The sequence below is a fragment of the Primulina tabacum genome, chromosome 3 (assembly GCF_025594145.1).
Source record: "Primulina tabacum isolate GXHZ01 chromosome 3, ASM2559414v2, whole genome shotgun sequence".
Classification (NCBI taxonomy): domain Eukaryota; kingdom Viridiplantae; phylum Streptophyta; class Magnoliopsida; order Lamiales; family Gesneriaceae; genus Primulina; species Primulina tabacum.
In genome coordinates this window covers 51,316,628-51,329,729 of record NC_134552.1, presented here as the reverse complement: position 1 = coordinate 51,329,729, position 13,102 = coordinate 51,316,628, and the positions used below count along the sequence as shown (strand labels likewise).

The 13,102-nt window shown below is 37.5% G+C and overlaps 1 protein-coding gene across 1 annotated transcript; it reads right to left on the bottom strand.

Annotated features, from left to right (window-relative positions):
- Positions 1-3,844: 3,844 nt before the first annotated feature.
- Positions 3,845-7,686, bottom strand: LOC142538226 (double-stranded RNA-binding protein 2-like). Its single transcript, XM_075643591.1, has 3 exons — positions 7,216-7,686; positions 4,706-4,925; positions 3,845-4,624 (listed from the first exon to the last, which is right to left on the bottom strand). The coding sequence occupies exons 1-3, from the start codon at positions 7,459-7,461 to the stop codon at positions 3,996-3,998; spliced, it is 1,095 nt and encodes a 364-aa protein (XP_075499706.1). The 5' UTR covers positions 7,462-7,686; the 3' UTR covers positions 3,845-3,995.
- Between the last annotated feature and the right edge of the window lie 5,416 nt (positions 7,687-13,102).

Sequence of the window (13,102 nt, the reverse complement as noted above, 5' to 3'; positions counted from 1 at the left end):
ATATACTTTTGATTTTATGAACATCTATATAAGCACTCTTGATGTAACTAGGGGTGGGCGTTTATTTTCGGGTATCGAATACCCTACCCGACCCGATCAGGTTATTATTATTTTTTTTAAAAAAAAACAAGTTCGTCGGGTACACGATATTTTCGGGTTCGGATTCGGGTATTTTGCCGATACCCGATTGGGTATCGGGTACCCGAAATTTTTTTTTAAAAAATTATATTTCTATCCGTCTATTTATTTAAAAAATACATGTATTTTTTTGTGGCTAGTCATAACCCAAAATAATGACAATGACTAATCATAAAATGATATAATGACATGATATTTTGTGAAATGTGAAAAAGACATGTGTTTTTTTAATTTACTAGTCATAATATGATAGACTAGCCATAACTCGATATAATGACGTGATTTTTTCAAAAAAATTAAAATTTTTTTTTCCGGGTACCCGAAAATATCCGATCATTTCGGGTACCCGACGACATGATTGGGTTGGTGTCGGATAGTAAAATTTACTACCCGACTTGTCGGATACCCGAAATTTCGGATATCCGAACCCGAAAACCCGACCAGTGCCCACCCCTAGATGTAACGTCTCTTAATTGGATGTATAATTTATTACATCCAATAAGTGGACAACACTTCAACAATTCTCAAATAATTTTGTAACATCCAATAAGTGAATGTCAGTTAAGCAGTATCTATAGTGTTAGTGAGTGCCGAAGATATTTTATATATATAAAAATAATAAAGATAAATATTTTACTAGTATGAAAAGTTGCAACAGCATCATTGTTCCCTTTTACTAGGATTCGGTATAAAGAAATATGGATTCAACTCGAACGCCAAAAGGAAAGATTTTCCCAATATCTGCCACTCCCCCGTAGTGTCTCGCTAAAATATGCCAATAAAATTGAAAAAAGAAAAGAAAAGTAAACGGCATTAGCAAGATTCCACCTTTAACTTCAGGAAAAAAATTGAAATAGTTAAAGGTACAAAAGAACAATAATTTTTATAGGGCAAAACTAATGAAAATAGGGGGAAAAAAGAAAGAAAAAGAAATGACACTTGATATGATAAATATTGAAGGAAAAGAATAGAATTATAGTAACAACAGAAGGATATATGCTGATAACAATATGAAGACGACGGTGACTTTTCGGACGGTTTTAAGTTCGGTCGCTAATTAGAATTCTTTTTTGTAGTATTTCATGAAGGTAATTCAAACCACAGATCCAAAGACATATGTTTTGCACGATAAAAATATCAATATTAATATTATTTATGTGTTGATATATGAACCATTAGATATACAACTAGGGTAAGCGCAAAGAACTTCGCCTTCGCCTTCGCCTTCGCCGTTAATCACTAAAATTGGTTTTAAATATTGCTGCCAAGCACATGGGAGCATGCATATTCAAGCCACAATTAGAAAAGCAAAAAATTTTGGAATAAAACCGACAAAATAATTTCCATCAATTGACCATAACAAATGATACATGATGTGCCAAAACCCAAGTCAAATGACTTGACATTTTTCAGTTTCCTGTTCCTCATATGTCAATTGATCGAGTGGGAAAAAAAATGTATGATTTGGGTTTGTGTTCATAGAAAAATAAATAGCTAATATCGTACTTGTTCTGCAATGTTTACATTACACATTTGTTATGTCCATAGTACGTTTCTATGTTTATTATATACTTCACGTTTTGGACTTATAAGCAGATTCTAACAATTGCCAATAATCTCTTCAACGACCATGACAAATATTTTCTACTCTAGTATGAGTTTGTTGTTATGAATGTTTTGTGATAAAGATGAAATTTCAAAATGAGATTGTTATTTAATGGATACTCACGGAAAATTTATGGTCTGATTCCAGTAATTGTCACTAGTCCAAACGCAGGTTTCGAAATTGCCTTGAGCCTGAAATCACGAATAAGATCCTTAGAAGGGGGCCAGGAGGATGTCCCAACGTAGCCCCTCCAACGCTCAAGTCAGAGACAGAGGATATAACGAGAGAGCAGCTAAGGGTGCTGCTGAAAAATATATATCAAATCTATCAGTTATACATCCGAACCTGGTATTTATAGGAGAATACATGGGCCCGTGCTGGGCCTGTCTTCCATTGGAGTCAGGGATATGCCAGGGGTAGTTGGCCCATCCATGAGGTATCATTAATATATTTGGAGAACTGTGTTTTAAAGATATTAAGTTCTGACGTAAATAAAGAACTGATAAATCAAAAATATATAATGAACATGTGTTATCGATTCCAAACAACAGGTTCAAACAAGCTTCGAGTTTTGAAGCTGTCTTTTCTTTTCGAAGAAGTAATGGCTAGATTATACCATGAACTAATGGAATTAATCTCAACATTCTTTTTTTTTTTTAACTGTCAAAAACAAATTCTTAATGACATTTTAGACTTTCGGCACTCACGAAAAATGACATTCTGAATCCATTGATTTAAATTCCGATTCCGGTTCCGATATTTTAATCAAGCAAGCGTTGGTATTAGTACCACATTTTTGAGAAAAATTCCTTTGGAAAGTTTTCAATAAATAAAATGGGTGGGGGGTTTCCATCTCACCCTTTTCCCCTCAACTCAATTGCTTTTTGTGATGTGCGAGGAATATATTTCCAGTTGTTTCCTTGATCACAGAAAGGACCCATTCCAGAAACCTCCTTGTGGTGGCCCATTGGGCTGTGGCCCACAAAAATAATTATTAATTAATTCTAACTAAATATATCTGTTTGCTGACATGGACACTTTCTTGATGGGTTGGTGTTTGGGGTGGTCGAAGTGGATTGTTGGGCCCACTTTCCCTTATCCTGAGGCTCGCAGCCCATTTACACACATCCCCCCCTCTCTCTCTCTACGTTTGCTTCCTAATAGCCTCCATTAAGAAATTTTTGCTAATTTAAACATATTAAAAAATTTATATTATTTTTAGATTAACGATTTCGAGATTTCGACACGATATATATATTTATAAATTTTAAGTATATTATGATTAAAAATGGTTGGATACCTTTTTTTATGTGCATTTTTATTCGCACTATAACATAAAGTTACAAGCCCCAATATGGATAAAGTTGAGTGATTTGCAAATGCATGCCCTGTTCTTTTCACCATAATCATAGCAAAAGTTTTTACCTCCCAAATCTAATTGTGATAAAGATGTATGAAGACAAGTGTATGGTCATGAAAAAACGAGTGAGGATAAAGCAAATACGCTTGTTTCACATTTTATACCTTATAAGTCATCGGTATTTAAGTTACATTGTCGTCACGTGTTATACTTTTGAGTGAAATGATAGATGTTCGATTCTATAATTGGTACGATCAGAACTAACGTCACAAATCTGATTCTCATATACTTGTAAATCTCTCTGGTACATTTGTGTCAAAAACACTCGTAATTTTTCATTTAGTTAAAATACAATATCTCCCAACATTATTTCCTTTTCCATGTGCAGCAAAAAGAAAGCAACATGATAAGAATGTATATATAGTAATTAAAACTTAGCAGTGGATCATGCACTCCTAGCCTGAAATCTATTTCCACGAGATTTCTCATTGTTTAATTCGAAAGTATCATTTTTTTTTCTATATAACTTAAAATAATGGGCATAACATAAAGAAATTGAATACCATCAAGAATCCATTTAAATTGTTTTAAAAAATTAATGATTTTTTATTTGTTGGGCAATTGTTAATTCGATCCTGGCACAAAAGGTATTCTTTCTGGCAGGTACGATTTTCCTCTCGGAAATGTTTGGGAATGCAGCATGATATTCAACAACTTTAGGACATGACAACATGTATCCATGACAAATCAAGAAAATCCACCCACATAGCTTCAAGCTCGTGGAATACAACCAATGGAAAAGGGAGTAATAGGCTTACATGATGGAGTATCAAGTACAAGGCAAACTACATATACAACAACAAAAATGTAACACAATTATTCGCATCTAAATCACATCTCGAGTTGTTCAAGGCACTTGACAACGGTGGATTCATCCGCTTCACACGTGTTCTGGTCGATAGTTTCCTCAGAATCAGCTTTTAAGCTGGTTGGAGCTGCAAAAACTGGAACAGCTTGCCTGATACAGACTGGTGGGGCGACTTGCATGGGTCGGGGTTGCATCACCTGAGCCGGTCGAGCAGCAACAGGTGCTGGTGCGGAGAAAACTGGAACTGAGGTTCTTATTGTAACTGGTGGAGCAATTCCACGATAAAGCGGCCTGCATTGTTGTCTAAAAGGGACATAAGGCGACGCGCCAACGGCAGGGAGCTTCGGCATATGCATTGTCTGAACTTCTGGTGGATGGCTGTTGTTTGTAGGCGAGGGTTGCCTGACCTGAGGGGCGGTTTTATTGGAAAACAAGGGCAGGATTTTGGATGTGGACACAGTACGACTCTGTGGGCTCGAAGGTCGAGGGGTGGGAGTATAATATTTCTTCTGGAATGGCATGATGGAGGTGGTGGTGCTTTTCAAGTTTTCTTTCAACCGGTAGCTCTGCAATGCCCGTGCGATTCTGATCTGTTCTTGTTCATCATTGTTTTCGTGTTCTTGATATGTCGAACTACCCTCTTGCTGAGCCACTGATCAAATTCGAATTGTCAGATACAACTTTGGGATAAGACTGTGCAATTAAAAAGTTATGAATGACGACGAGAACTTACGTTGTTTCAAGGACATCCAAGCAGCAAATGCAGCATTCTTTTCAGCTTGTTTCTTGTTCTTAGCGGGTTCTCCAGTAAAAATAATCCCAGCGAGTTCCGCGGTTCCCGTAAATATAGGTAGATGTCCTAAACCTGATCTGAAAGTCGTGTACTGAGGCAGAGGAGATCCAACTCTTTGTGCTATCTTCTGCAACAGGTTTTTGTAAACTCCCGATTCATCCTACACACAAATCAAAGCAGTGAAAACTTAATTTTCCACTACCAACAGGGGTAAGCAAAACTTTGGTTTACCAAAGGAAAAAAATAGACCAAAACAATTTAATTTAAAAATACAGTCTAATTTCTTCAATAATTAGTTCTCTTTTTTTTCCCCAAATTAAAAATTAGTAACACATTGGTTTGATCTGCTCAATTAGTCACATTTTTCTTTGAAATTCTTCTATGCTGATCTATTTTGAGATCAAGTGATGGGGATGGAAAAATAGAACAGTGAAGTTTTATTAAATAAACAATGCTAAGTCCATGGAAGTAGACAGGCACATGTTATGGTACAACATGGAAGTCACATTAAATTCGAGGGAGACAACACCATCAATTGTACCCTTTACTTTCAATTCATTTTTAATACCCAAAACCTAACTCCTACTTGACATCTTAATGCACAACACCAGTGAAAAATAATTTCCACTCAAAAAGAAACCCATTCCATCAGATCAAATCAAGTCTTCTTCTTTGAATATTAATATTTTATTAAATTTTTAACCATATATGTTTAGGCTACTTATAAAAACACCATTTGAAATAAACCTTATATATGTTGTATCGTCATGTTTCGACCGACCGCTCTCCCAGCACAAACCATCACTTTCCATCCATCCCTATTCCCAATAACTCCACCTACTCGCAAGTAATGGAAATTAAACATGTGATATTGACTCTTGCTATCAACTTTAAAGCTGATTGTTCGCCACTTCACTTGAAACCAGAACTAACATTAACAATACAACTCAAATATTTTAAATTGCAACGCAGCTATAACACTTTAGAGTAGGTCTTGTGAGACGGTTTCACGAATCTTTGTTTGTGAGACGGGTCAACCCAATCGATCACAATAAAAAATAATACTCTTAGCATAAAAAGTAATACTTTTTCATGGATGACCCAAATAAGAGATCCGTCTCACATATACGACCCGTGAGACCGTCTCACACAAGTTTTTGCCAACATTTTATGTTTTGATCTCTTTACCAATAGAGCAATGATAACCTCTAACAAGTAACAAGAAAAAATATGTATCGCAATTATAATTTCCTGTTTTACTCGTATGTAACGTATTAAATAAGGATATATAAGTAAAAGAATACAAGTAAATATAGACACTAGACTGTTTTTTGAGACAAGTGAACATTTGGGACCGAGGTTTTCAACAACATATCTTTATAAAACCGTTAAGAAATCATTTGACAAGCAGAAACTTCGAATCAAATTTCAACTCAAAACACTTGAAGCTTCAAGTTGACCAATTTGCAATCAAATCAATGATATTTAGTTTAATGAATATTAGGTATCCATCCCCTGAAATTTCAACGTATTCATACTTATTCAATGTCCCAAATCCCTTTAAAATAACAAATATCGGTGATGATTTTATATTGATTATTATTCATAATTTTCGTCCCTCCCACATGCACCACTTGTCAAAAAAGGATTAATTGGATACAAGGAACATTTTGTATACATAATTAGTAGGTCTCTCGTGATATTTTATTCTGTGAAACGGGTAACACGACCTACATTTAGCATCAAAAGTGATACTTACTTTTTACATGAATATAAATAAAACATACGTCTCGTAAAAATCGATAAAAATTGAAAATTGATTAGCGTCGTATGTTTGTTTGAAATCAAATGTTTTTTGTAAGAAAAAATCAATCCAAATGATTTCATGAGGGGAAAAATGATTTTGTGTTATGGTTGAAATGACAAAAATGCCCCTAATTAATTGCACCAGGTCGTAGACTGAAAAAACAGCTGGTAATGAAAGGTAGAGACCAGGGGTATTAAATATGGTCCCTCACCTCCTTACTTCAAACTTCTCAGTTCTCAATATTTTACTTTTCCCTGTCTGCCCAACCAAAAATTAAATCGACACTTTATTGCTCTATTTAAATAGATATTTATTTATTGACCAAACCGTCAGGGGCTTTCTTGTCATTTCACGACAACCCATGAGTCTTATTTTTCACCGGTGATCAGGAGAACAGTCACCAACCCGCGGCGGCGCATGTGACGCTCTCTCGTTCCATTGATTACAGCGAACCGATCAGGAAAATAATTTTTTTCCCCAAATTATACGTGAATTTAAGCCAACTTAACTAAGATCAAACGAGAAGATACGAAATGAGAAATGCCCGCATTCAATCACACCAAATTGTAATAAATAACTAAATGATTCATGGAAAGGTCAAAGAAAAAAAACGGAACTGAGCGGCAGAGGAAAGGGAACGTACGAGGATTCGGGCAGCGAGGGAGTGAGAGGGGCCGGTGGAGCAGAGCGAGATGAGTGCCGCCTCCGCCGCGGAGTGCTCGGCCTGCCGGAGAGTGGAGCAGTAGTAAGGGCTCTCGAAGGCGTCGCCGTTGAAGTTAACGATAGCCTTGAAGCGCGGCGCGTGGTCTGGACCCTCCCTTATGCAGGTGTATGAAGGCAGGTTGAAGCAGCTCCTCTGCGCCAGCTCCTGCAACTGGTTCTTGTACATCTCTCTCTCTCTCTCTCTCTCACACACACACACGCAAACACGCGCCGAGCACTGCAGCACACAGAGTCGAGATCCTATAATCAGTTTCTAGAGGTGAATCGGGTAAACGGGTACGGGTTCTGATCCGGGTTGGGGAGACGGATCATTTCCTGCGGAAAAATGAGACTGGCTTTGGCCGTTGGAGGAGAAGACGTGTTTTTTTTTTCTCTAGTGGGTTTAAGCCATTTGCATGTGTGTATGTACAGTATTATTATTATATATAAATCAATATAATTGTGGGGACCACGGAATTAAATGTTATTTAACATTTTTCTTTATTATATTTATATAAAACTTAAATATAAATTTCAAAAAATTTAGAGTAATTTTTTGAGTATATTTATCGAGACATATAATTGTTTAAACTAATTTATTTTTGAAAAAATAAGGTTAATTTAATTTCTAAAAATTAAATCGTTTGGTTATATAATTTAAGCTGTTCAATAGAACTTAATATTAATATATTCTTTCAAGTTTTGGTTCTAGTTGGGATTAAATCATAAATTCTTACACTATAATTTATATACATATATATATTTATATACATATATATAGTATATATAAATAAATTTGTGTGAAACGGTCTCACGGGTCGTATTTTGTGATCTTTTATTTGGGTTATCAATGAAAAAATATTATTTTTTATGCTAAGAGTATTACTCTTTATTGTGAATATCGATAGGATTGATCTGTGTCATAGATAAAGATTCGTGATATCGTCTCACAAAAGACTTTTATATATATATATATATTGAACGATGAAGTGAAATTGGGAAATTTGAAATACAAGTCAAACTCTATTAAACGTTAGGTCTGCACGAAGGAAAGTGATTGATTTACTCTTTATTGATTTTCTCAACTTGACATTAGTTTTTATTTATTAATATTTTTTCATGAATAAAATCACGTCGCACGTCAATAATAAGAGACAAATTTTTGATTCGACCTAATCTAATTCAAGAAAAGTTATTATTTTTAACTGTGATGAATATAAATATGTAATACTGTCTCACAAAAAATATATTAACAAAATATAATTTTCACTTCAAAGCTTCCTCAATATGTAATATTGTTTTTTTTTTCCTGTTGTGAAATTTTTGATCTTATGACTTTGGGATAGAGAAAATGTATGTTTTCTATAAAATTTAATAAAAGATTTGGCAAGAAAGTCATACAAAAAGATGTCGAAATTGTCACATTGGGATCACTCGAATTATATTATGAGAGTTGTGAATATGAAAGTAGAAAAATAAATTTGATTTTGGATAATAAAAAAAAAAGGTTGCGAAGCTAATGAGAAAGACAAAAAGGTATGTACACTTGCCATATACAGCACAATATTACAGGTCAAACAATAAAGTCAATGGCCAGAAAGTCAGACAAAAAAATGTCATGGCAAAAATTCCCCAAAATTGGTGTTTGTTTGGCGTGGTGTGATTATTCGGTATTTATTTATTGAGTAGGTCTCTTGTAAAACGGTCTCACGAATCTTTATCTGTGAGACGGGTCAATCATACCGATATTCACAAATAAGATATCCGTCTCACAAAATACGGCCTGTGAGACCGTCTCACACAAATTTTTGACTTATTTATTTACAAATAATCTGGTTTTATATGATAATATGTAATATTTGATATTATTGAGATATTTGGTTACAAAGTCTAGTAAAGAGATTGATTTAAATTGACAAGTCATTGAAGAAATAATTTCCTTATTTTCCTTGTGATTAGTCGTAATTTTGCACCATTCCGACTAAGTTACTATCGACGTATCTCACAAAAAATTTTCTCGTCCTTTAAAATGAGTTGTTTTGAATTTTGTCTTTCCAAGTAGTCGGATTTTAATTTAAAGTGCAGAAGTTGGGTTTTTGTGCTATATTTCCCCTATTTCTCCCTTGCTGCCACCATCGTTGCCGTTGTAACTCTCCTTGTGGGGAAAGATTTATTAAACCATAATTAGTGGTCATTCTCGGGCCAACAGATTATCATCGGGCCGAGCAATTTCCAACCAAACACAGGATGATTCGTATTTAACTGAGCAACATGTAATTTAATGTTGTATATCAAAATATGTTCAAGCTCATCGCCCCTCCTCCCCTTCCTACAAAATCATACAAAAAATCGAGTAGGTATGTCGGATCGTCAACTCTGTTATATAAAATAAGTGAGTTGAGTTGATAATTTCTCAACCCACCAAAAAACCGGTATATCTCATGTTCAATGGCAAATTACGGGCTTGTCCAACCTGACTCGTTTTGACATATATAATCAAAACATCCTAATAAAATTGTGAGTAAATACACGTAATGCATTGTTTGGCCTACGACTAGATACATATTGTTGTTAACCAATTTACCGTAATATCATTTTGAAAAAGGATTAAATCTATCAAAAACTGAAAAACATCGTACTAAAGCTCAATTTTAATAAAATAAAAAATCAAAATTACAAAAAACGCAAATACAAGTGAACGAATATAAGATTAACTTAAGAAACATATATGGAAATTTCGCATACCAATTATTCAAATTGGTGACTGTTGTCTATTGATTCCTAAAATTGCACCCCAAGCGTACATTGTTGATATTTCATGCAATTGGTCATTCAAAAACTGAAAAAAATCCAATATATCAATTTATAGCTCTCAGAAAAAAGTAGATTTTAAAATTCTTAAACAAGTAAACTCAAATAACCTCCATTAAATCGAAAGTGCAATACACAAAATGTTAGTGACATTTGATTTGTAAGATAAATCTTGTCCCCAAACAAACCCTCTCATTTTACCATACAAACAATTTCCAAATTGATTTTGGGCCCCAAAATCATTATTACAAGTGGTGGAGTCATCATGGTGTTGGTTGAAAGCAGCACTACACCACAGAATCTTTTGATTTCCGAAGTTGGTTTTCCATTTACACTTAGTGGGATCTTTTCTTAATTATTATTATTGTGGGAATTTATACTTACTTAATCAGTTTAGTCAAAAATTCATGTGAGACGATTTCACATGTCATATTTTGTGATACATATCTCTTATATGAGTCATTTATGAAAAATTATTACTTTTTATGCTAAGAGTATTACTTTTTATTGTGAATATCGGTAGAGTTGACCCGTCTCACAGATAAAAATTCGTGAGATCGTCTCACAAAAACCTACTCTTCACTTGATTAGTGATTTTATATCATATGTAAACACCCTTTTTAAAAAATTATAAATTTCTTGTGAAACAGTATTACAAATATTTATCTCTGAGAAAAGTCAACTATACTCTTATTTATAATAATAATAATAATAATAATGAATATTTTTGACATAAAAATAATATTTTTTCATGGGTAATCCAATAGGAGATGTATCTATCAAAGTTTTTGTTTTTGTTTTAAAAAATACTATATATTGAATAATCTTGAATTAAATTAATGAATTGATGCAAAACTCACATAAAAAAACATTAAAATAGAATGGAACGTGTTGACTAAATTTAATGTGCATGAGAGCGTTAGTGGATAGCTACTTTAATGATTTCCGCATTTGTTCGACTTTGACTCTTTAATGCCCTAAAATAACCCTCATACATATCGGTGGATATATTCTCTTTTGGACACTATAAAAATCTATATGTTTTTGCAAAAAAAAAAATATAATAATTAATATACTTTTCGAGTATAAAAACTTTGATACTCACGGGAAATTTAGGATACGATTCCAGAAAGTGTCACTAGTCCATACGCGGGCTTTGAAATTACCCTGAGCCTGAAATCACAAATAAGATCGTTAGGAGGGGGCTAGTAGGGTGTCCTAGCGCAGCCCCTCCGACGCTCAAGTCAAAGACTGAGGATATATGGGGGGAGCAGTTAAGGGTGCTGCTGAAAATAATATAGTGAATGAATAACTGAACAATCAAACCTGGTATTTATAGGAAAATACCTGGGCCCTTGATGGGCTTGTCTTCCATTTGGGCTAGGGATGAGCCAAGAGTAGTGGGCTCATCCATGTCTTCCATCTGGGTCTTCTTTTTGGGCTAGGGATGAGCCAAGGCCCATCCATGGGGTATCACCAGTCTCTCCCTCCCGAGTCGAACTGAATCGTAGGTTCAAAGTTCAATTAGTTGTGTTGTCCTTGGTTTATCGACGACGAGGACGTACCGTATTATAAAAATTTATTTCGTTTGTCGTTAACGAACGATGTTTGCCGCTGCGAAAATTACGGGGATCGACCTGCCCGGTCAGGTCGTGGGGGTGTGGGGGCAACGCCCCCATAATTTTTTCAGAAATAAGCACTCGCAAGGGTGAGGCCGTGCCTTTTTCCTGCCGTTTGTTAGTCTCCAAAGATTTGATAACAAATCAAATCGCAATCTTGCTTTGAAAAGAAAGATATCAAATCAAATCAAATCGCAATATCCTCCTGAATGGTAAGATTGGGTCTGAGCTATAAATAGAGTCCTTCCCCTACTTCAATTTCACTTCTCCCTTATAAAATTTCCTCTTCATCTCATTCACTGATTCTCTCTCCCTCACTCCACCCTAGTTACGCTCCAACACTTCACCGCCTACTCCTTGCCACCGTCGCCCTAGCAGTGTGCCAATCTCCTCCTCGCAGCGCCCGCCGCCCGAGCACCACCACGCGCCGCCGTGCGCTCGCCCCTGCCGCGTGCCTCGCCTCTGCAGCTCGCCCCTCCGAGCGCAAGTGCTGCTCGCCCCTCCGAGCGCAAGTGCTGCTCGCCCCTGATGCGTCCGCCCCCGCCCGGACGCTCGCCATCGCCTGCCCAGACGCTCGCCTCTGCCGCGCGCCCGTACACACTCTCGTCGTGCGCGAGCTTGGACGCTCGCCCTCGCCTCAGCACGCGCGCAGCCAGCGCGCCTCCTGCCGAGCTCGCCCCTCGGCCGAGCGCCCCTCGCCCCTCCACCTGCCGATACATCTGCCTGCTCTCCCGCGCAACGCCATGCCAGTCCACCCGAGCGCCTGCACCGAGCACCAGCTCGCCCCTCGCCCCTCGCCTGCCGCTCTCGTCCTCGCCCGCCGAGCGTCTGTTTGTCTCGCGCCTGAGCGCCACCGCTTGCCCAGCACCCAAGCACCAGCTCGCCCCATCGCCTTTGCCACGCTCGCCCGAGTGCCAGCACCAGCTCGCCCTTCGCCCGCCGAGCATCTGATCGCCGTGCGCCCGACCGCCACACGCTCGCCCAGCCCCCAAGCACCAGCTCGTCCCTCGCTCGCCGAGCGTCTGCTCGCCGCGCGCCCGAGCGCCACACGCTCGCCCAGCACCCGAGCACCAGCTCGCCCTATCGCCCTCGCCACGCTCGCCCGAGCGCAAGCACCAGCTCGCCCCTCGCCCTTGCACGTCGTAGCGCACCTCGTTCGGCCATCCTTGCGATTCTATTGCTTTGAGTATTTTCCCGCGCCTTACCCGGGTCAGTTCTCTCCTTTACCTGTTTGATTATCCTTAATACTCATGTCTTCTTCCGATTCCGAGTTTAGTTACTCGAGTTGCTCCGAGAGATCTAGCGGGTCTAGCGAGTCTAGCCGGTCTAGCGAGTCTAGCCAGAGTAGGACTTCCCTAGCCGATCCTGATTTTACCATTGATCCTCCTGAGGAGGAAG

Coding starts and splice junctions, on each gene's coding strand:
- LOC142538226 (XM_075643591.1), bottom strand. CDS start 7,461: ATGTACAAGAACCAGTTGCAGGAGCTGGCGCAGAGGAGCTGCTTCAAC. Junction 4,926..7,215: donor CCCTCGCTGCCCGAATCCTC/GTACGTTCCCTT, acceptor ATTTGTGTGTAG/GATGAATCGGGAGTTTACAA. Junction 4,625..4,705: donor TTGGATGTCCTTGAAACAAC/GTAAGTTCTCGT, acceptor GAATTTGATCAG/TGGCTCAGCAAGAGGGTAGT.